General features: G+C 40.1%; 2 protein-coding genes and 1 long non-coding RNA gene across 3 annotated transcripts in view; 2 read left to right on the forward strand and 1 right to left on the reverse strand.

Moving 5' to 3' along the window:
* Positions 1-24,579, reverse strand: part of LOC144656658 (uncharacterized) — a 523,850-nt gene that overhangs the window by 357,022 nt on the left and 142,249 nt on the right. The gene's annotated exons all lie outside the window — the stretch shown is intronic.
* The window catches only part of LOC144656631 (uncharacterized), a 144,400-nt gene that overhangs the window by 59,913 nt on the left and 59,908 nt on the right, over positions 1-24,579 (forward strand). The window lies entirely within an intron of this gene.
* LOC144656460 (uncharacterized) lies at positions 23,026-23,923 on the forward strand. Its single transcript, XM_078516677.1, has 3 exons — positions 23,026-23,195; positions 23,492-23,827; positions 23,909-23,923. Exons 1-3 carry the CDS (start codon positions 23,061-23,063, stop codon positions 23,921-23,923), a joined length of 486 nt encoding a protein of 161 aa, XP_078372803.1. The 5' UTR covers positions 23,026-23,060.

The following is a 24,579-nucleotide window of genomic DNA, read 5'->3' on the forward strand; positions in this document are numbered from 1 at the left end:
GTATAAAATCGCCGATATCTGGCATGTCAGATATATCGGCGATTTTATTCGCCGATCGCTGGCGATCAAATTCGCCACGATCGGCGAATAAAATCGCCAATGTGTGTTGCCGGCTTTATAAATAAACAGAGACCATTCACATGCAACAGACTACTCTTGTTCGCGTTCGGTTTCCAAATAGAGTTCTACACTCACACAGGCGCCATATATAATATCTAAAATCTCAGACCAGAACTGATCTGTTTAGCTTGAAGCCTGGCTTTTGTCTTACGCACAGAGCATCTTGCGGTTCGTCATTTCATGTATCTGTTTAATTTTGTTACTGACATAGCTAACCGCAAATGCCAGTATAATTATCTCATATTTTAAGTATGATTGACAAAACTTAACACTTGTTTGAGAGGTATGAAGCTCGTCATGTAGGGCGGGGGCGGGCAAAATGTAAACAATGGCGTCACAAAAGCATAAGATCTTTTGTGACGCCATTGTTTACATTTTGCCTCATAAGCCTTAAACTGTCGTGGCGGTGATAAGACTGATAAACAATAGAGGCCATTCGCAGGCTAGTATACACGTGAAGAGAAGGGCAGTCTGGCAAAATATATACTGTAAACGGCATCATTCCGTGATGTGCGAACAAAGCATCGCGGCATAGCGTGGACATCCTAAGGCTTGTAAGAGCTGTACGAAAAACCGTAAGTACCAGATTTACCACTAAATTGTTTTGAAGATTTTAGAAGGAACAAATCTATGCATATTGAAAAATCGCTGAACAGTACGGGTAGTACATACAAGCAAATGCAAGGCACATTTGAAAAGAATTCTAAGGTTAACTAATATCATCATATCATCATGGGCTGTGGTTTACTAAATATACTCACAGTTTATACCGTATAACTGTCAGATAGTTACATTAGCGCAAAGATGAACTGGGCGGAAACGAAACGGACTAATTCGCCTGGCACTAGACAACGGTACAGCAGCGCCGTACGAAGCGGTTTTGCGCAATCCGTGGTAGAATTTTTTGCATAACCTTTCATTTCTGACATGATTTTAGCAACAGGTTTAATCTAAGCATGCATTGGAACCGTCTAGATCCCTCGTTTGACGATAAAAAACGAACGCGTTTCTGGAGTTCAGTTAGTCTTGTTAACTTAGGTATACATAGACATTAAAAATATTTGTTCTGAATGGAACATAGTGACGTAACTCTGTCAAGCGAAACTTATCACGGAAGCGTAAAAAAAACTGAAAAACGTTTGAAAATAGTCTTGCTTGAATATGCTTGAATATAATTGAGTGCCCCTTTATGCAATGAATTGTTCGTTTTGTAAGATTGTAACGGCTTGTAATGCACTGACATTTGATAGCAGCTAAAAAACTGCAGATCTTTGCTTATCGTAAAAAAAGCGTTCGTATTCAACCACACTGCAGTTGACATCACTTTTGTTCCATGTCTAATGAAAAAAGGGTAATTAAATTTTTGTAGTATCAAAATATAATTTATGTTCAAAACATACCTTCGTCCTGGCCATCTTCAAGTTGTTCATTGATCACTTTCTTGCCGTTCGGCGGTTTCTTCGTTTTAAGCTTACACCTTTTCACCCGGAATGTCAAGGCTTTTTTTCTCGAAATCGCTTGCGGTGAACTTACTGCTTGACTGATCAGATAGCCGGCTTCTATTCCTTGTACTAGGCATTCTGACTTACTCGCTCTGCGGTTTTGTAACTGTAGAATATCGACCCGTGCGGGCTTTTCATATACCACCCGTTGAGACGAATCTGAGACACTGGTACTCAAAACGAGATATCGGCTTTTTTGCATGAAGTTGCCTGATGAGTAGAAGGTGTATCCTGGGCATTGTTGTTCGAACATATCATGGAAGAATTTAAACGTCTTTCAGTTCAAACATTTTTTTTTATCTTTGCCGCACAGCTTGTGCGTGATTAACAAGACAGCCTGTTCGCAGGCTAGTTTACATGTGAAGAGCAGTCTGGCGGCAAAGCGTGAACAACCTACCGGTAAGGCCTGTAAGAGCTGTAAGAAAAACTGTGAGTACCAAATTCAACACTATAGTGTTTCTAAGATTTCGAACGAACAAATATTTATAAACACTCCCTCAATCAAATGAGTTGAGCGCTCTACGAAATACATCTTACTCAAGAAAGAATTTAAACAAATATGCATATATATATATTATATATGTATATATATATACCGCCGGTCCGTGAACTTTTTTTTGGAAAGAACACTGAACAGTACGGATAGTACATACAGGCCAATCAAGGCGCATTTGTAGAAAATTTTGAGGTTAACTAATTTGTGGCACAGTTTATTCGGCAAAACTGACGGACAGCTTGATTGGGGCAAAGATGAAGTGGACGGAGAGAAAACGGACTAAATCGCCCGCTTGTCTGCTTGCACTTGTTTATAACTGAAAGTTACCGTGTATTATTAAGAAGCTGTTTTGCGCAGTCCGTGGCATATTTTTGTGTAACCTTTAATTTCTGATATGCTTTTGGCAACAGGTTTAATCTAAGCATGCATCGGAGCCGTCTAGATCCCTCGTTTAACGATAAAAAACAAACGCGTTTCTGTAGTTCAGTTTGTCTTGCTAACTTAGCCATTAGTTAGCAAGTGAAAGGTCTGTGCTCTTTCTTGTGTCTTTATAGCTGTGTTATGAATACATTTTCTATCAACTCACACTTGATTGGTTTGTTGATTGTCATCGGAATAATTTTAGCCAATCAGACTATTTAATTATTAATTTGTGACACGGGGAATCCCCGAGTGATTACATCATCATATCACGGAAGTTATGCATAGAAGTTAAAAAGTTGTGTTGTTTGTTCCGCCGTTCCGTGGACTTTTGCCAACTAAGTCATTCGTCCTCAAGTTATTTTGACTATTTAACGATATTTTTCTTCTTCTAATTTTGTAAGGAGAACGCAGCGAAAACAAAGGCCATCGTAAAGCTCTTTTCCAGTCAAAATAACCGTCGTTGCCATGTATGAAATTAATGAAAAGTCACGCTAACGTTTTTCAAGCGTCACGTTATATTTTGCAAATGAAAAACAGCTTCATGGATACGAACAAATAAAAACTAAATATGTAAATCTTATCAGACAGTCCCTGAATTTAGGAAAGAAACCAAAAACTTTGCTATCCTGGTACATTTAGCTCGCTGACCCAGTTCACAGGCTGTTTGTATGCAAGAATTCAATTCATATCCTACAAATTATCCCAACGGGAATGAATGATGCCGGTTGATGAAGACAAATAAGAGTTTCTTCTGGAAACTTCCAAGAGATTAGTTTCAGCTTGAATACTCTGTGACTTGTGCGATCATGGACGTTCTCGACGTAGCTAGTACAACGTTCAATGTGATACGCAATACTGGTTCCAGCGTAAATTAAATCGTCCATGTTAACACTGCTGAATGCTCATCAGTTAACACTTTGCGGAGGACGTAGAAATATTGAATCAAAGCAGTCAAGTGATATCCTGAGTATGTAGTGTGTAGCGATGACAACAATGCTTATTCCAGTGAAGGAAGCAGGTGAAATATGGGTGATGTGGATGCTCGAACTTCGCATAACACCACGGCTGCCCTCGCTATTACAGCTGTATTGTTTTTCTTTTTTCGCGACATGTCACCAATGGCTCATTGCGCCGCTTCCCAACTAACCGAACGCCTGGAACAGGCTACCAGCAAACAAAATACCTGCCGTATAATTCATTTGGGCTGACAATTAGTTTGTGGCGACTTTTCATGCAGCGTTTCAGCGTCGCTATTAGAAACCCAGCGGGTGGGGGGGGGGGGGGGGTAATCGGGATTTCAGTGACGGGGACGATAGAAGGATATTTTTGGGTTTGAAATTTTCGATTCCGGGATTTTTGGGGGTTGGAAAATTATTCCCTTGGGTAGCTTGACTTCAGAGAAGGAATCTTTTTAGTATTTAATAACAATCTGAAGATTCGTGGTCACTTGAAATCCCGAGTCTCCCCCCCCCACTCCCCACTGGCTAATTTCACCACCAAGCCTCGCTTCCAAAGTGCAAAGTTGTAAATTTTATCATGAACGAATTCCCTAAGCAGCAAAGATGAAAAGAATACCCACGTGAAAACTGCATGAAGGTGGCAGAGGGTTGAGAATAATTCGCGTAAACGAGGCTTGGTGGTAAATTTTGAGCATATGACGTTATCATGCATAAGGCCTAATAAACTGGGGTTTTCCCCGAATAGAATAACAAAGGGTGTTTACTCGACTTCTAAGTGCCAGAACTCCATATAAGGTTTGTTTGTAACTGCCGTCGTCACAACAGAGCTTAGCGGAGATAAGTATCTTCTTTTGTCCCATAATGAAGGGGTTTCCCTTAAAAAAATTGGTGAAGGGATTTTCCCCGAAAAGTAAGACTTAAAATGACTTACATAGCAAAACTTCTCGCGCTTCAACTTCCGCACTCACACAATCTTGTAACGTTTAGGTCACGCCAGGAAATAATGGTCACGTTGGCGAATAAGTTAGACGTCTCTCTCTAGTCGCCTGCTCCCGAAAAGAGAGCAGGCGGAAGCAGGCGCCCAGAGATAGACGTCTGAAATTCAGGCTATGGTCACGTTATCCTTTATAACTTTAAATGTCCTTTGCTTTCAGATTAAGTATCCCAGAAGGCAGAATTATTCTCAACTATATTAGCAGTATTACTTTGAATAAAATCACAAAATTGCCATCATTTTGTTGGATTATTTTTTAAAAAGTGCTAACACGATTTTGCCTTGTAAACCTAGTAAACCTTTCGTTCGCTCGCCTTCGACGGTTCGCTATTCCGTCTGAATACAGTCTTCTTAAAGCCAGTGTCAACTTTTATGTATTTTTAACTCAGTCTTTAGGCGATGACGTCAGTCTATCGCCTTACGTGATAAGGGCCGTAGACGTCGATTTCGAAGTCGGCCGTGTGTCAACTTTAGATATATTTAACTCAGTTTTTTTCTGTGTGATCTTCATGTGATCCTCGTGATAGATAAAATTGCACAAAAATCACGAGTAAGGCATCATTCGTGTGCGAACAATGCATTGCATCGCGCGGGCATCCTTAGGGAAAACCGTGAGTACCAAATTTGCTACTTTATTGTTTCTAAGATTTAGAGCAGGATTTAGAGGGAAAATGTACCGATTTCTTCTAAACGGAGGGAATTTTGCCCAAATTCCATTTTCCAGCCTTGTCAGCGGTATTTTTTAAACCTTGCTTTTCTTAACTCTGATTTGTACTCTTGTCTGCTGGCGCCCTGTTATAGGAATTCTGTCACTCAAAACTAAAAAGCCTTTAAAATGTCCCTTTCCACTTTCTCTACTTCTCGTGCGTTTACTTCCGTGTCCTCGCAGCTATCCCTGGTAAGCTACCATTCGTGTCCCTAGGCAGTTTTGGTTGATAGTTTCATCCATATGCAAAGCATCAGATTATACCCTAAAGATTAGGCATAAGACGGATTATTTCGTTTGTGTGGTGTGTCGCAAACGACTCATTGATGTTACGCGCTTGATGAACCGAGTGCGTCTGCGTCCACCAGCGAACTAGCCTGTTCCAGGCGTTCGGTAAGTTGGGAAGCGCGAAAAACGGCGAGCGAAAAAAAAAAAAATAAGGGGAGGGAGGCGGGGAGGAGGGCGAGTCCCCTCCCCATTTTTCTTGCGCCGCTTCCCAACTAACCGAACGCTTGGAACAGGCTACCAGCAAACAAAATACCTGCCGTATAATTCATTTGGGCTGACAATTAGTTTGTGGCGACTTTTCATGCAGCGTTTCAGCGTCGCTATTAGAAACCCAGCGGGTGGGGGGGGGGGGAATCGGGATTTCAGTGACGGGGACGATAGAAGGATATTTTTGGGTTTGAAATTTTCGATTCCGGGATTTTTGGGGGTTGGAAAATTATTCCCTTGGGTAGCTTGACTTCAGAGAAGGAATCTTTTTAGTATTTAATAACAATCTGAAGATTCGTGGTCACTTGAAATCCCGAGTCTCCCCCCCCCCCCCCACTCCCCACTGTGTCAGTGGAAACATCACGGAATAATAGCCCTTCTGCATGTTTACGTCAGACTGGCTAATTTCACCACCAAGCCTCGCTTCCAAAGTGCAAAGTTGTAAATTTTATCATGAACGAATTCCCTAAGCAGCAAAGTTGAAAAAAATACCCACGTTAAAACTGTATGAGGGTGGCAGAGGGTTGAGAATAATTCGCGTAAACTAGGCTTGGTGGTGAATTTTGAGCATATGACGTTATCATGCATAAGGCCTATAATAAACTGGGGTTTTTCCCGAATAGAATAACAAAGGGTGTTTACTCGACTTCTAAGTGCCAGAACTCCATATAAGGTTTGTTTGTAACTGCCGTCGTCACAACATAGCTTAGCGGAGATAAATATCTTCTTTTGTCCCATAATGAAGGGGTTTCTCCGAAAAAAAAAAATTGATGAAGGAAGTTTCCCCGAATTCAGCGTTACATTATGTAACAGACGCAAACCATTTATGAAAGTAAGACATTGACATGACCGAAAACAACCAATCTCCTTTGTTAGGTGCATAGCGAAACTTCTCACGCTTCAACTTCCGCACTCACACAATCCTGTAACGTAACGTTTAGGTCACGTCAGGAGTCAGTGGTCACGTTAGTCTGAATTTCAGCAGTCTCTCAATGGTTGCCTGCTCCCGAGAAGGGAGCAGGCGACCAGAGAGAGACCGGTCTGAAATTCAGGCTATGGTCACGTTATCCTTTATAACTTTCAAATGTCCTCTGTATTCAGTTTCAGTATTCCAGAAATCCATCCAAAGTCTTTTTCGTTTAATTTACGCGTTTGTTCGCGTTTCTTATCTCGCGTGACTATTTTGTGTCATCATGAAGCCATTTCTGTCCCCCAGTAGATTTACTGTATAAAAATTTCTCATTTTACTTGTAGTTTTACCCCTGGTTTCCCTAGATACAGTAGAATCCAGATTTCTCGAAGCAATTTTCGTTTCCCCTGGAGATTCCTACAGAATCTCTAATTATACTGAGAATCTGCCCTTTTGTTTTTTCATAGTCCTGTATGCGCATTTCAAATTGTCATTCATGCACGAAAACGTGTGGGAAGGACTTTTTGAAATCTGTTTTGGATCAAGAAAAGGTCGAACCGTTAAACACTATGGACACGCAACCAGTTAAAGACATGTACTATTCAAAGGAAACGAAAATTGGTTCGAGAAATCACGGGAGTTTCGAGAAATTAAAGGGTTAGACAAAACGTACTACTGTACCTTCAATGAGGCACAAAAGTCCTTGAGACAGTTGGTTGAAATGAATAATTAATTTAACATTCCCATTTTTCCACTTTAAATCCGGGGCAGCTTGTGAACCACTCCCCTCCCTCTTTTCAATGTTGTACACAAACGAGGCAAGTCTTGCAGGAGTTTGATCGTAGCACGAGTCAAGTTCGAGCCCGAGTCAACTTCGAGTCACGAGTCAAGTTCGAGTCAAGTTAAATTTCTTTTTTTTTTTTTTTTTTTTGCAGTTTTATTTTTAATTGCTTTGTGAAAATTATATACATACCGGAGGTATAAGAACAGCAAGATTTGAGTCATTTGACCTCTTTTTTTAGTTTCACTGTCGATTGCGACAGTTAAGTCCTGCATTTGTTCGCAACTGCTTTTCAAACGTTCCTCGGCATTCATAATAGATTTTCCTCACAGATTCCTACCTGTATTAATTACACACAGCTGAGGCAGAGGTTCCATTTCAACAAGAAGTTCAAAAATATGAGCCCTTCTTGACTCGAGCGCCATCTTGTTTAGTTGTTTTATCCACAGGGATCCCATACAAGAAATAAAACATTCTAGCCCATTCTCTCCACGGCCAAATTGGTGGAGGACATGTTGTTTACCTGTCAAACAGTTTATATAATTTCTTGCATCAGAATAACCACGTCCAATGTATATTTTTGTGTGTGCGGGTTTTACAGAGAGAATTTGTCTAAGATTTTCGAAGCACCTCATAGCTGTGAATGGAAACATTATGTAATGTTTAATAAACAAGCAGGAGTGCTTTATCAAGTTTAAAACACGAGGCGCAGCCGAGTGTTTTAGACTTGATGAAGCACGATCTGCGAGTTTATTGAACGGCTTCAAAGACATTCCTAAATAAGCGTGTCCCAATAGAGTTCATATCATCGATGCCTGTGTGACGTTGGAAATTAGCATACGAAAAAAATATTACGTAGAAAATAAGTATGCAAGAAAATCAAATCTCACACGTGTTTTGAACTGAACGAAGAGGACATGGCGTCCACTTCCAGGTCTTTTCGGAAGCCTACAAATGCCGAGGAAGAGCGGAAATTGTTAGAAAGTGCTACCCCAAAGTCAACACAGGCAGCGACAAAGTGGTCCTTGAAAATTTTTCGAGAATGGCAGAATGGTAGGAAAAACCGAAGTCCAGCAATCGAGCCTTGCGCCTTCAGAACTGCAACTCTAAAGTGCAATGCTTGGACACTGACATAACCAGTACGACGGCTGAGTCATTGAACTTTTGGCAGATTAAATTTGCCGAAGAAGTGTGCAAAGAGAATGGTGAAAGGTACAGAATTTTTCTGGATCTGTATTTAACAACTGTACTATTAATTTTGTACAAAAGTAAATCTAATGCGTGTGTAAAGAACATTAAATATTCACCACCATTTGTTGTTTCAGTTGATGTATTGTTAATTAATATTCATAGATCACGTGCAGTGACTTTATATCTGATAAAACACCGCATACTAATAAGGAAGAGGTTTTATCAATATAAAGTCGATCCACGTGACGTATTATCGACCAGTTGATAGGTTGATGGGCTTATGAATTATTAATGAGTTTTTGAACAGTCTTGAAAGCGCAGCAAACGTTTTGGAAACTTGAACGACAATTCTGTCGCTGGTGAGTTGAAAATCGTTTCGTGTCAAACCAAACAACTGATGTTTATCTTACCTATGCGACATTGTTTGACAATACCAATTACAGTATAGTCAAACGATATTATTGAAAAAAAAAGTGAAAAAAAAAAGTGACTCGAACTTGACTCGTGACTCGAAGTTGACTCGGGCTCGAACTTGACTCGTGCTACGATCAAACTCGTCTTGCAGATGGTAAATCCATTGTTTTGCCGCTCATTGTTTATGAGCAGTGTTCCCTTATTACCAACTACAGGTGAAAGTAGAGACCCGAAAATTGATTATTGATTTTATCCTACAGGAAGCAATGGCAGGATCAAGAGAAAAATATGATGAAGGTAAAATTTAGTTACCTTGTAAACACCAATCAAAGGTGAAACCTAAAAAACAAAACAATAGAATTAGTGCCCAATAGTATCTAGTTGTTTGGTAAAAAGACTGCGAGCAGTCTCTCAATCCGTGGAACGGACGCTAAAATAACGAGCGATCGAGCGGACAACCAGTTTCATTCTTCGACCTCGTGCGATCAAGAGGGAAAATCTTTTTCATTTTTGATTTACAATTGGATATTTTTAATAATTTTTTATTTTTAAATTTTGATTTTTCTTCTTATTTTGAATTTTGAATTTTTATTTTTTATTTATAATGAACAAAATGTTTCTAGTCATTATTGCAGCAGTGCAAGCTCTGAAAACGAAAATCAAAGAGCTCGAAAACCACATCACAGAGCAACAAGCAGAAATATGCGATCTGAAAGGGCACTTGATGCGAAAGCACACCACGGGAAGAGTACACACCTCGTCCCAAACAGAGGCTGCTCCAGTTTTCTCCATTAAGCCCACACCGCCTAAAGAAGGAGCTCCTCGGAAGAACACACACCATCGAAGACACAAAATATATCCTCAGGACGGAAGGTCCTTGGACAGCTGCAACGAGAAAGTATCTTCACGAGAAGTCGCTGTTCAAACTCCACCTATAACATGCAGCCATATTTTGCCTTCAAATCCACAAAAAGGCATGCGAATATCGATTCGATTATCAAGGCGGCGGAAGAGATCAAGAGCGCTTCATCAAGATCAAAGTCAGCGTTTGACTTTGAGCGACGGTCACGATCCGCAAACAGCACAGCCATTGACGGAGACCCTTCCTCCGATTCCATTGACCGAGGCGCCGCCCTTCCACGTTCTCTCCGGCACAGGCAATGTGGACATGACCCCCACCCTGCAAACCTGAGATCAATTGTGCTACCCTGTAGTTTCGTGGAGAGAAGGTAGAGGCTCAAACAGTTCTTATTAGACTTAGACTTAGTAGAGCCTATTTAAGCCACTGGTACTGTGTTCCTGTATAGAAACTGACCAGTCTGGTAAAAGTAGCAAAAGCGATACAGCTGTACCTCCCAGCGGAGCACAAAAATTGTTCGTGTGTTCGAAATATCTCGGTTAGCCACCATATTTTCTCTAAAATATCAAAAGAGTACATTATGATAATGGCTAATTCTTGTGAACGTATATTATTTGCGAAGAGGAAAATGCGCTGTAGAACATTTCTGTAGATTCGCAGAGTTCGAATATATTCGAATGTAACAAAAACGAAGTTTAAGTATTTCGAGATAGCGAGGTTATATTTCAAAAACCCATATCGCAATCCGTTTCAATCTTCGTCACTTTTGGCCTTCCGTACCTTCTTTTGTATTTGCTATGTTATTGAAATGTTCCTTCACTGTTTTAAAAGGTTATTTTTATATTTCTCCGAATTTGATTGTCATTTTCCCTGCCTTATTTTGGCTAAAATCCGTGACACAGTCCCTTTAATTTACATTAGAGCCTCTCTCCATCCTGGTGTATAAAGATAGGTACCGACGAATATAATACCGTAGGTCAGGGAGAGGTAGAAATACCTTTAGTCGTTTTATCAGATACAGAAACTAACGGCAAGATGCGCCACTAGGCTTGAACGCGGACTTATCCTTTGCCTAAGTTCAAAATATAGTAAATACCTACAAAACTGGAGACCGCTGACACTACTTAAGGTTACTATTGTTAGCGGCTACTAATATTCGCGATTTTAGCGAGTTGGGCAAAAATCGCTAAATTTAGTGCTCGCTAAAATTTATTTCGGTCAAGTGTAATGCTCGTTTAATTTAAGTACCCCCTCCCACCCCAAAGGGAAACAAAATTAAGCATAGTCGCTTGAAAAATTCTTTTTAAAATAGATGCCGGTAACTTAGTTCGCTCTGGCAATGCAAATATTCGTCCAATTTCAAGTGATTTTTTTTACTGAAAATTTATTTCCATTTTCAGCTATATGTTCATTTAAACTGATTTACATGATATCACTATTTTTTTTAATTTTTCGGAAAATCGCTAAATTAAATAGTTGCTAAATCTTCCTTTGAAACAATCGCTAAAATTAGTAACCTTAAGGCAAGTCCAAGGTAGTGTGCTCGTATGCCTTGATCTCTATATCAACCTGAGAGCAATTTAGCTCGTTTTGTATCCATTTAATAACCGACAAAATATTTAACTTGTTACAGTATTCGTTCAGTACTACAACATAGATTTTGGTTAAAAATAAAGTTTAAACAACAAATTTGGCCCTAGTTTATTTCTTTGGAACTGATCACTGATACTGCTGAATTGAAGTCTCGATGACGTCATTCTTAAGTAAATTTTTAATAAATTTATGATGTATTTGGTTTGAAAAGTAAAATCTTCACCGATGTAGATAAGTGTCAGTCGTCTGGTGAATGGCAACAAAAGGACAATCTCGTCCCCAGAGCCCGCATTCCTTTTGATCTTTTGGTCAGCACGAGCTTGGGACTCGATAAAATTTGTGTCGGTCAAATTTAACACTCGTTAAACTTAAGTGCCTTCCCTCTCACCCCAAAGGGAAAAAAAATTGTCGAAAAATTATTTTACAAATAAATGCCGATAACCTTTTTCTTTACGGCAATCCTCGCTCAATTTCAAGTGAGTTTGTTACTTATTTCCATCTTAGCTATATGTTCATCAAAAATTGCACGGTTTACAAATAATCACCAACTTTTTAAATTGTTCGAAAAATCGCTAAATTAAATAATCGCTAAATCTTGCTCTGAAAAAAATGCTCAAATTAGTAGCCACTAAAAATAGTAACCTTACGGTAGTTGTTCTCGAGCTATCTGAAATTTCCATCCTGCCTGGCGGCCAATCAGAGCACGATGAACTTTCAGTTGTTTTACAGCTGTTGTCATTAGACCAAGTATATGCAAATGTTTCTCGTGCCCGCCCGCTTCATTGTTGGGGGCCGCCTCTCTTCCCTTATTTAACAATTATTCGCTGAAGGCGAAGTGATTATTGTTGAATAATCCCCGAGACGAAGTCGAGAGGATTTAATATTCAACAATAATCACTTCGCCTTCGGCGAATAATTGTTCAAGTATAATTTTTAGAGGTGATCATCAAGAACTTAAAAAAATAACGATAGCAAACAAGAAAACAGCGAACACAAGTGTTCGCTTGCATACGGTGTAAACCAGTATGCAATTCATCGATTACAATCAGAATTTATTTAGTTAAAGCAATAAAACGGAACAAAACAAACACTATGAGAAAGATTGATGTCTGGTACCTTTGTATGATTGTTGAAGACTTCTAAGCGAATGTGGGAATTGTAAGGAGAGGAAAATTGATTATTTGGTTGAATTTTATTTATTCGCATTCGCTGTTAAAAGATAGGAAAATCCAACACAGAAATTATTGTTTTGGTTTTGAAATAGCAGGTTAATGTTCCAGTTCATTAACCGTAGCAGACACCTGTTGTTTTGTCCTGGATCATAACTGTAGTTAGCGTTGAAGTGTAACGGAACCCGCACTAGCCTTTTGTATAACTGTTATCTACCTGCCATGCTTTGTAAGTGATAAATTTTGTAAAAGTGAAATTCCGTTATAGCCAATAGGCCTTACTGAAATGTATTAGATAATTCTTAAGTTAGACTATTTTATCGAATTACCTAATGCGTTAGCTTTGCATTTTCTGCATAAGTAGACCTGCACTGTAAAATATTCTTTGGTGATCTTTTGGTACTGTTCTAGCACCCCCGGTGGTGGGACGCCGGTTAGACAAACATCCCGTTGATTACTGTTGGTTACGTTATTGGAATAAATCTCTGTTGTTGGAGCCAAGTAACTGCGTATTCTCTGCCGTTCCGAAGGACTGTTGTTGCTGTGTTAGATCCTGAACTTTCCGTAGCTGCAAGCGTGGTTCCCCCCTCTATAAGTGTATACGGACGAACGACCGAAAACAGCGCTAAAACTTCCGTTTCAGAATCCTATCGAAAATGAGTAGCTCCGGTGAGAAGAGAACTAAATAATGTTTGCTCAATCGATCGTCTGACTGAGTTTCTCATCGATCGCCAAAACCGCCGTGTTTACGATCATTAGTTCTAATGCCTTGAGAACCATCTCTTAAAAATATTTTCGGTCCAAAAGCCTTGGTAGTTAAAAAATTCCCAGTGTTTAAAATATCCAGGACTTAGACTGGTTTCTTTCAGATCAAAGAAATTTTCATTCAGCAAAAGCGGCCATGTTTACTTGCCTGGATGTCAAAGGTGGCGTGGCTAAGTAACCAAGCCTTCAAAGCTATAATCACCTCGCGCGGGGTGATTATAGCCTCATAAGCCGAGCTTCTCGACCAATCAGAATGCTTCAATTCTTATAATCACCTCTGAAATTATACTAAAGCCTCATAAGCCGAGCTTCTCGACCAATCAGAATGCTTCAATTCTTATAATCACCTCTGAAATTATACTAATATTTGTTATTGGAAACTTCATTGGAACAAACAAAAACCAACAGGCGTTTCCTTCACTTTGTACCTAGTTCGAAACTCTGCTAGAGATGGCTTTTGTCTGCGTTTTAATACGAACTCAGGCCAAAATTTTAAAGCCTGGGAATGCTAGGTCTTTACTGGATATGTTAAATTACCTTGAAGGATTTATTGTAAAAAAATCGATATTCGAGCAACATAGGTAAGGAATTCAACAAAATCTTAAATAAAAAATTACATAAAAAAGCGCCCGCCCGCTCTCTCTCTTTTTTTTATTAAAATCCGGACGAGAAATAAAGTTAAAGCCGACACAAGATCATCCTCGGAGACCCAGCGGCAGTTAGTGGGGCGAAACGAAGGAATAAACCGGGCAGAAATCGTAGCGACGAAAGTTTGCAAGATACTATCGAACAGACCCACGGAAAGGCAAATTCATCTAATGAGGGATTATTCAAAACGGTGAAATATTATGAAAAGAGTTGCAGTATCCCTTCTTCAGGTATGCGAAAGGGGAGCCGTTTACTATCGAAAGTCGACTATGAAAGGGTTGCCTTCAAGTTAAAAATGAAAGGGTAAGCGTTTAGACTTTTGAGGCGGAGCCTCTCAGTTTAATTTTTTTTTAAGTAACCCACCGGGCTCAGTAAATAAATCCGCTACAGTGGTGCCCAAAACCCAGAAATACAACCTCCGCTACGTCGTGCCAAGCAAGGAAGTGAGGGATTTCGGTCAATGACATAATCATGTAAACAGACTTTTTAAAGATCACGAGCGACATGTCCTTGACATTTGTCGCAACTTTATAATTAGCAGTTTCGAATACGCTAAATGGATCATGATCAAAGCAAAAATAATTCGAGGATTATGAAAATGAGCTAAAATGGATAGAAAAAAATTACAAATCGTTGACTGCGCAAGGCGGAGTTTCAACCAGTTTATTTGTCGAGGTTGTGTTTTTATTGATCACTGACGGCCACTGACAGTACAGTATAGACATATAGGCATGGACGTATTGAGCGCTAGATAATTTTTATCTACTGGCAGGAGCCCTTGGTCATGGGCTCCTGCTACCGGCTAGGAAAGGGGCAGCATGCTTAGAAAATACTAAATTTCTTACTGCTGTAACGAAACATTAAAGGACACTCAAACTCGCTCGTAGTATCGACAAATCGATGTTTCATTGCTTTACTCGCTTTAAATTTTACACCTCGTATTCGCTACGTTCCTCTCGCAGAAAACGGAAATGTTTGTTGTGCGGTATGGCCTATGCAGTGAGGCCATGCATAATGACAGGGCTGGACGCAGAATATTTTTTGAGACAAAATTAAAGCGGAAATGTTCGTAATGAAGAATGGCGAGGTCACGCATGATGACAGGGACATGGAACTTTAGTTAAGACGAAAGTGGAAATGTTTGTTGTAAGGCATAGCGAGGTCGCGCATGATGACAGGGACATGGAATATTGGTTTTATTATTATGACAAAAGTGGAAATCAGTTAGGCATGGCGAGGTCGCGCATGATGACAGGGACATGGAATATTGGTTTTATTATTATGACAAAAGTGGAAATCAGTTAGGCATGGCGAGGTCGCGCATGATGACAGGGACATGGAATATTGGTTTTATTATTATGACAAAAGTGGAAATCAGTTAGGCATAGCGAGGTCGCGCATGATGACAGGGACATGGAATATTGGTTTTATTATTATGACAAAAGTGGAAATCAGTTAGGCATAGCGAGGTCGCGCATGATGACAGGGACATGGAATATTGGTTTTATTATTATGACAAAAGTGGAAATCAGTTAGGCATAGCGAGGTCGCGCATGATGACAGGGACATGGAATATTGGTTTTATTATTATGACAAAAGTGGAAATCAGTTAGGCATGGCGAGGTCACGCATGATGACAGGGACATGGAATATTGGTTTTATTATTATGACAAAAGTGGAAATCAGTTAGGCATGGCGAGGTAGCGCATGATGACAGGGACATGGAATATTGGTTTTATTATTATGACAAAAGTGGAAATCAGTTAGGCATGGCGAGGTCGCGCATGATGACAGGGACATGGAATATTGGTTTTATTATTATGACAAAAGTGGAAATCAGTTAGGCATGGCGAGGTCGCGCATGATGACAGGGACATGGAATATTGGTTTTATTATTATGACAAAAGTGGAAATGTTTGTTGTAAGGCATGGCGAGGTCGCGCATGATGACAACTGCACCGCATTCCGGATACACACTGCAAAGTCCTCGGCAACCAATCAGACGCGCCGATTGCAGCCAACCTTGCAACCTTTATTTTGAAGTCTCGATCTGACTTTTTCATTCCTTCAGGCTCCGGTTAGTGTTCTTCATCAAAGTAAGTGACGAAGTGACGCATCGCACTAGCGAGCAGATTGCGGTTTAGTCGGCTGTTAAAAAGCTAAAAAGTGACGATCCAGCCATTTTAGCATTATTTTACAGAAATACCCGATTGAATTGAAACTGTATGCGATTTCTATTTCCTCGGATACCAGAGCGGATTTGAATTTAAAATATTTACTTTCCTTTTAGGAAGCATTATCAAATCTCATAAACTGCATCATTCCGTGATGTGCGGACAACGCTTCGCGGCATGGACCATGATCCCAACGCCAGAAACCGTGAGTACCAAATTTACCACGGCACTTTATTTTTGTAAGATTTAGAACGAACGAATCTATGCCAATTAAAAAAAAAGACATTAACGCTAGCACAGACCGGGTAGTACATACAGGCGAACGGGCAGCCCAACTGCAATGCAAGGCGCATTTGTAGGAAATTTTGATGTTACTACTTTACGGCTAAATTACGATCCGGCACCGGTCGTGAGGGGGTAAACAAGACAGGCGCTTCACGAGGAATTTGGCAAAATACAAGTGAGGCACCATTCGTGGGCGAACAAAGAAGCGCATCGCGCAGGCATCCTTAAGAAAAACCGTGAGTACCAATGTTTTAAAGATTTAGAGGGAAAATGTATTTTTTTCTTAACGCAGAACAATATAGATAGTATTATGCAAGGTACAGTTGAAGGAAATTTTGAGGTTAACTAATTTAGGGCACAGTTTATAGCGTATATTAAACTAACAGACAGCTACATTAGCGAATAGATGAACTGGACGAGAAGCAACTGGATGGACTAAATCGCCTGCTTACACTTGTTTATAAACAAAGGTATAGCGCAACACGAAACTGCTATACCCTCTGATTGGATGACTGTAACAAGTAATGTCGACACCTCGAAACAAGCGTCAGTCAGAAAGATAGGGAGCGCGGTCCACGCGCGCAATTTCGGGGAAGCCGAATTGTGTTCCATCTTAGAAGCTGTCATCGAGATTTTCCTGATATTCAAGCATTAGAAAAAAGCAAAAAACCTGCCTTGTTAACCTAGTAAACCTTTCGTTCACTCGCCTTTGTCCCGTATTGCGAGAAGGCCTCGCGAGAAAAAAAAATCGATTTTTTCCTTGCGTGTTTCTTTCGCGCCTTTCGCGTTTCCCATACGCGCGCTAAAACTACGGCGCCTGCTACGCAGGCTAGCGTTTTTCGCTCTCTGTCGACTACTGAGAACCTAGAACAGGCTAGCCTGTGCCACATACCGTCTACTAACTCTCCCGCTCACACACGCTTTTCTTGTATCAGCACCAGTGCAGTCATTTTCTATCAGTATTGTAAATGTTATCTGTTCAGTCGTTTAATTGGATTTAATTGCAACATACGCGCATACAAGGACCGCGGAGCAGGGGGTGGGGGGACTGGGAGTTGCCCCCCCAAATATTTCCGAAAACAAATAAAGTCTTTCTAAGAGAAGAGTCTCTAAAGCCCCCGCCCCCACCCCCTACTTCAAGTCACTTGTCAGGCTAGCATACATGTGAAGAGCAGTCTGGCGGCAAAATACATATACAGCATCATTCCGTGATGTGCGCATCGCGCCAGTAGCGTGGACATCCTAAGGCCTGTAAGAGCTGTACTAAAAACCGTGAGTACCAAATTTACCTCTAAATTTTAGAAGGTACAAATCTATGTATATGATTGAAAAAATCGCTGAACAGCTCGGGTAGCACATAGAGGCCAATGCAAGGCTTATGTGAAGGAAATTTTGTCATACCGTATAAATGACGGATAGCCACATTAGCGCAAAGATGAACTGGACTGGAACCAACGAGACTAAATCGCCTGGCACTTGTTTATTAACAGAGGTACAGCGCTGTACGAAGGTGTTTTGCACACTCCGAAACTTTGCCATAAGTTAGCAAGTGAAAGGCCTGTGACCGTCCTTGCGTCTTTGTACTTGTGTTTTGAATACATTTTCTATCAACTCACACTTGATTGGTTTGCTGATTGTCATCTGAATAATTTTAGCCAATCAGGCCATGGCATTTGGGCTTGGGGAATCCCTTGTGTCTTTGTAGTTTTAATTGATTGGTTTGTTGAGTTGTCATCGGAATAATAATCATCAGCGTGGCACGGGGAATCCCCGCATGATAGATAAAAATGCGTGGGCGTAAATCACTTTCACAAGGCACGATTCAGGTCTTGCGGGGGGTAAACAAGACAGGCGCTTTGCTATCGCAGGCTTTGCTATACCGACATAAAAGGAAAATTGGCAAAATACATATAAGGCATCATTCGTGTGCGAACAAAGCGTCGCATCGCATGGGCATCCTTTAGAAAAACCGTGAGTACCGAATTTACTTCTATATCGTTTCAAAGATTTAGAGGGAAAAATGCATATTTTTGAACGCTGAATGTATGGATAGTACATACAGGGCAACTACAATGCAAGGAACAGATGAAGGAAATTTTTAGGTTAACAAATTTACGGCACGGTTTATACCGTATAAACGGCACAGCTGAAGGAAATTTTTGAGGTTAACAAATTTACGGCACGGTTTATACCGTATAAACAGCGGCAGGCTACATTAGTGAACTGGACGGGAAGCTAACGGACTAAATCGCTTTGCACTTTTTTTTAATAGAACTCCAGAAACGCGTTTATTTTCTCAGTTGCACAACGAGCGTTCTATAGACCCCTCTGATGCATTCTTAGATTAAATAGGTTCAAAAGCACTTCAAAAATGATGGTATAAACGCAGAAAATTTACCACAGAGTGACAAAACAGTTTCTTCGCTGTGAAAGGCTATGACCTTGATCGACCGTTTCATAAAATCGGCAATGTACGAATCCGGAATTCAAGTAGACGTTCTACTGAATTTATTTTTAACCGATTTAACCGAGCTTTGGCTCAGTTGTTGAGCTGAACTAAACTTTTCTAACTACAGTTACAATATAAGTTCGTATAACGAAGGATCAAAGCATCAAACCACTTTTATATTGGCTGACACACTGAAACACGATCATGAAAAGCTTAAGATCTGACTCAGTTTGGAGTATTTGGCAGTAAACGCCCGGGATTTGATAAAAACTAAAGTATGGCTGCCCAATCTTGTTAGCCAATCGTGGTTATTCTGGGCAGCCATGCACTTAACTCTATTTATTTTATTTATTGTTTTGCTAATAATTGAATGAATAGGTGCAAATAAAGTTGTTGTTGTTGTTGTTGTTGTTGGGATTCACACCAGATCGGAAAGATGGTGTGTTTTAGTCTTTTATTTTGTTATCATGGCCATTTAACAAGATCTCTTTCTTATATTGTGAACAAGTTTGCTACCACTCTACACCTGAAAACAAGACAGTGAAAGCAAGGCCATCTTTCACTCAAAAGTGGTTGGCACGCATGAAATTACTAGAGCTGTCAGATCACGCACTTTTGCACTCTTGCACTTTTGTTGTCATAGCACCGATGATGATGACGATCACGCTAAGCTAATAAGATAAACTGATAACAATCAACATTCGAACTTGTGGCTAAAATTTAAAAAACGAAATTGGAACCTAGCGGAGCGAGTAAAAAGTTAATGATCATTCCTTAAATGGTTTTGGAATAAGTGACTGGACACGGTATCGTATAATCTTTGTCTTTTTATTTGATCCTAAATATTCGAGCAATCTAATACGCCGGGGAATACGTTAAAACTCGTACGAGGGATAAAATTACAAATACTCAAATACAACCCCCGATGTATCTGCGTATCGTATCAAGTGAAAACCGTATTTTAGAATAACATTTTGCGAATTAAAACTTTATATGATCGATTAAACAATATAGCATTGCACATGGGGATGAAGGTGCACGCCGTATGTGACATGTTAACCGTAATTTTATTGTTGTTAGTGGCAGAATTATTTCTCCATTTTGACAAAAAGTATGGAAATAAAGGAAACATAACTTAAGATGGCTTCATCGATTGACGCATTTACCCGGGAATTTATCCCCGTGATCATCAAATGAAGGAAAACTGAACATTCGCTCGATTCAGATAATATCGTCATACGACGTAAGCCGCTCGCTTTGGCGTCGTTCGACGACCGAACTAAATCGAACGTCATCGGACTTTATCGAACGTTCGATTTGGTTCGATTTGCATTTATTTTTTGTGAGTTCGATTTCGTTCGATGACCGAACAAAATCGAATTTAATCGTTCGATTAAGTTCGATTGCGTTCGATTGAGTTCGAAAACCGAACGTTCGATTTGATACGCCGGGAATAAAACGAGGTAAAACTGAACTGCGAAAGCGTTGCGAAGGATCTATCGAACCCGGAACTATAAACCATGAATAGCTTGTCACAGCTCTGTAGCCTCGAAAAGTAAAAAAAAAATCCTGTCGGTTCATTAGATTTGCCTTCACTGTTCACAACTTTACCGGCTGTCTGCTCGTAAGCAATAGATCGTCTTCTGTTTAATTTTTGGGCGCCAAAAGACCAGGAATTAACATGGCGCATTATCTCAGTGCTGATGCCGGATAAACAGGAAGGTCCCTCTGGAAGCTTTCCAATGTTATAAATGTGACTCACGTCAGTCACTGAGGTCACACTTAGGTTTTTACTGCAGTTAAATGCCTTTACCATAGTAAAAGAAGGTAAAGAAAAATTAACTATGGTAAAGTGAGCTGGTTGACTTGGACATTAGCCAGATGGCCTCTTGTCTTAGTCTGTCAATCGAAACGGACCCTTGGCGTAACGGATGGACCTCGGCAAAACATGGAATGGAATATTAAAGCGTCGTTGTGAAACGTTGAAAACCAGGATTAAGTTAAGAGGTTGTATCGACGGCTAGTTTCATTTGTAACGCAAGTTAGAAGCGTGCAATTTATATTTTTTGTTTAAAAAACAACTCAACGTTGGTAGACTTTTTCCGCCATTTCTCAAGATATTTCAAGCTAGATAGACGTTGCACAAATGCATTGGATGTGAAGTCTTCGACATAAAGCGCTAGTATTGAAATGGCGCAATTTCAATACACGTGCTACACAATTTCCGGAGCTAAGTATGCTTCATATAAAAAAGAAGACAAGCTGTCACTTAAATAAACAAAGTTTAGATAAACGCATGATAAACCATGCTTTTTCACAGTTTTTCAGGTCGGTTTACCATAGTAAACTTTACTTTCATCCTGCCGCCGTTGCTATCGCAACAAACTAAATGTACATTTACCATGGTAAAGAGAAAAAAGCGGTCACACCTAAAATTGTGTTTACCATAGTAAACTTCACTTTACTATAGTAAAGAATGCCCAAGTGTGACCTCAACTGAAAGGACATGGCCCACAAGCTGACACTGACATAAAAGCGTTTTCATGCGAGCAGCCGTCTCCTATTTCTCAAGTGAAGGGCTAGAAAGCGTTAGCACGCGTTATTTGGCCAACTTCGTCAGGCTGTAAATAAACAACTTATTTCCTTTTGTGAGCTGAATGTGGAATAGTCAAATTCTGTCGTGCTAATCGCGGGGCTAATCGGCTGCGCCGTCTACGCCACGCGTCTTTTTCTATTGTGACCAGCTGCATGACATGACAGACAGCCAGCTTGTCGATCAGAATAGAAAGAGCCGTGGCGTGTGGTCGGCGCAGCCGATAAGCACGACACAATTTGAATATCGAATATGTTCGCTTTATAAAACCAGAGCTGTGGGACAGCAGAGGTCATCCGTGAACGGCAAATACAACAAATTTATAATGGTTATCGCTACGTGAACATAAATCTCATTTAGTGGACGTCTTTCAAACAAAATTTAATATCCAACTGATTTCCCCATTGATCATTGAACGCGACACATAACACTAATTGTTAATGTAGTGGCATCTGCAGGTTTAGCACAGGTACGTATTTGTTAAGAAGTTAAGAAGTCTAAAGTGTTGCGTATTGTTGCTTGTACAGTTGAATCTCGATAACTCAAACCCTCAATAACTCGAACCTCCCGGTTGTTTTCTTACTAATTTTACCCTCAATAACTCGAACTCCCGAGTCCCGCCGGATAACTCGATCCTTTCTCGATTTCCCTTGACGGTTCGAGTTATCGGGATTCAAATGTATTTCAGTCTATCCCATGAAAACAATGGGGAATTAATATATACTCCGTAGGTTATGTTTTAATGCTTAGCTGTAGATGCACGGGCGCTTCTGGCTTATGGATTGGAATTGGAAAATAGAAAACCAAACTACTATTCGTCTGCTTATCTGTATGGAACTCTCCCGATAAATAAATAAATAAATAAATGAATGACTTTTAAGATCAGAAAATTAGGTCCTTACAAAGTGAGGTTTATGATTTTGTGACTGCGCCATCTTGCATCCCGGCCGCGGTCTTTGAAATATGAATTTTTCTATGTCTAAAAAATAGGTACAATTGAAATTCTATAACTATATAAGAAAATGGCAAAATGTTTTCTACTTTTATCACTAAAATGGAAACTTTTGGAAAACGTTTCAGCTACATTATAGAGCCTGCTGACGTAATGTTTGCCGATGGAAAATCAACAAAACAAATGACCGCGCGTAAAAAGCGATCGAAAGTCGATTGCTTAATTATTTGCGGCTTCTATGCTCCCGGCCGATAAAAGCAGAATTCTGAAAATTATTCTCAATTATATGCTTGCAATGTTACTTTCAGTAAAATTGCAAAAAATCTGCTCGTTTTGTCCACAGATTATTTTTAAAAAGTGGCAACATCGTCTGCAAAGGATAAACCCAATGTAACTATGAAAATGTTAAGCAAGAAAGATGTTCTTCCTTCTCTCCTAGCAAAACACGCGGAATCGGGGTTACTTAACTCGCCCAACCCATCTGTTTACTGCTAGTATAGACACTTTTTTAATAAATTAATATTGGACTTTTGTCACAATTTTGTTTTGTGTTTAAATACAGCTTTGATTCTCCAGAAATAAATGGACAAGGAAGCCAATGGATTGACAGACGGGATTTTAGCTAGACACACCACAGACCCGGCCTTGCTTTACCAGTTGCTTGTCTGCAATCGTGGGAGTTCAACACGTAACCGACTCTCAGAGAGATGGACAGAGGTATAATTATACACTTAGTATACGCTACCCACCGCCCGCCCGGCAAAGCCTCTGTCTAGCCCGATATAGCTCGGTAAGGGCTAAATGTACCGTCAATTGTTTTGAATTTGCTCCTAGCTTTTGTACTAGTAGGAGTGGAAAATCATGAGCGCAAGCAACATAGATGAACATGTCTGTACAATGAAATCCCTGCATGTGTTCTAAATACATGGGCAGTGAAATCAGTTCTATGACAAGCTAGATGATTGATGTTGATGCGATAGACAACAGTCCTATTTGTTGTATTTAATCCTCAGAATACTGAAGCAGCATTACCATTGTTTCCAACCTCCCTCCCTCCATGTATAAGCGACCATACTGTTGAGTCAGTGGGATCTACGAATAACAGTCGTCTTGCAATAGAGCAAGGAGTCGCCAGAGCAACAGCTTTAATGCACAGAGTGATGGAGGAAAGAGCTGAGCGCGAACGGTTTCGGAGAGAAATGAAGAGAAAGGAAAAAGAAATAAGAGAACAAAGAGCTAGAGAAAGGAGAGAAAGAGAAGTAAGGGAAATGCTTGAAGCTAACAAGTGGCCGCCACAACATGGAGCAATTCGAATTCCTGGACCTGTGTGTACAAGCCTTAATGAGAAGGTGAATGGCTTTTATTTTTAATTCCTTAGAGTGGATTCTTGGGCAGACTGCACTTTTCTGTTTCCTCCTTTGATCTTTCAGACATCATGGTGTTAAGACCCCAATGGTGCTAGATGGCTCGCTTCGATCCGTCTATTCGTCCGTCCTTCCGTTTGTCCGCTCCGTCCGTCAGTCAATCTGTCTATAACCGTAGAACTTCATCAAGTGAAGATGTTGCCCTACCGAGGGCCAGAACAGACTTTTACAGCATACAGCAAAGGCTTCTCTTATTCTTGAACAAAAGACAAGAACAAATTGAGCTACCTCAATCTCGGTATCGACTGTAACTGTTCCAAAACGAATTGTTAGTCTTTCAGTAAAATTGTTAAAAAAAGTATACATTATTATATCTCCTTAAAATGAGGGCCGCTGGGTAGAAACGTTTGGCAATTATTTGTACAAGGGTGGCCAAGACAAAAGCACGGTTTCTTTTGTAATCAAATGACTAATTCGTAATGGAAGGCTAACTTGAATTTTACAACAGTGCGTTTGTTTTTATTTTTTACAGATTACACGCAACACAATCTGCGGGAACTGCTGCAGACCAAACTACGTGTATGTTTTATCCATCTGTAAAAAAAATATGTCTCTCCTTTTTGAGCATTGCACTTTTTTATTTCGCATTAAACCACCTCATATAATTCAGTGTTTCTTTTCTTTTCTTTCTTTTGCTTTCTGATAGTTCGAGAAGTTCTGTGATGAACACAGAGTTT

The sequence above is a fragment of the Oculina patagonica genome, chromosome 6 (assembly GCF_052425735.1).
Source record: "Oculina patagonica isolate OP01 chromosome 6, crgOcupat, whole genome shotgun sequence".
Taxonomy (NCBI): domain Eukaryota; kingdom Metazoa; phylum Cnidaria; class Anthozoa; order Scleractinia; family Oculinidae; genus Oculina; species Oculina patagonica.

Coding starts and splice junctions, on each gene's coding strand:
- LOC144656460 (XM_078516677.1), top strand. CDS start 23,061: ATGGACAAGGAAGCCAATGGATTGACAGACGGGATTTTAGCTAGACAC. Junction 23,196..23,491: donor TCTCAGAGAGATGGACAGAG/GTATAATTATAC, acceptor TTTAATCCTCAG/AATACTGAAGCAGCATTACC.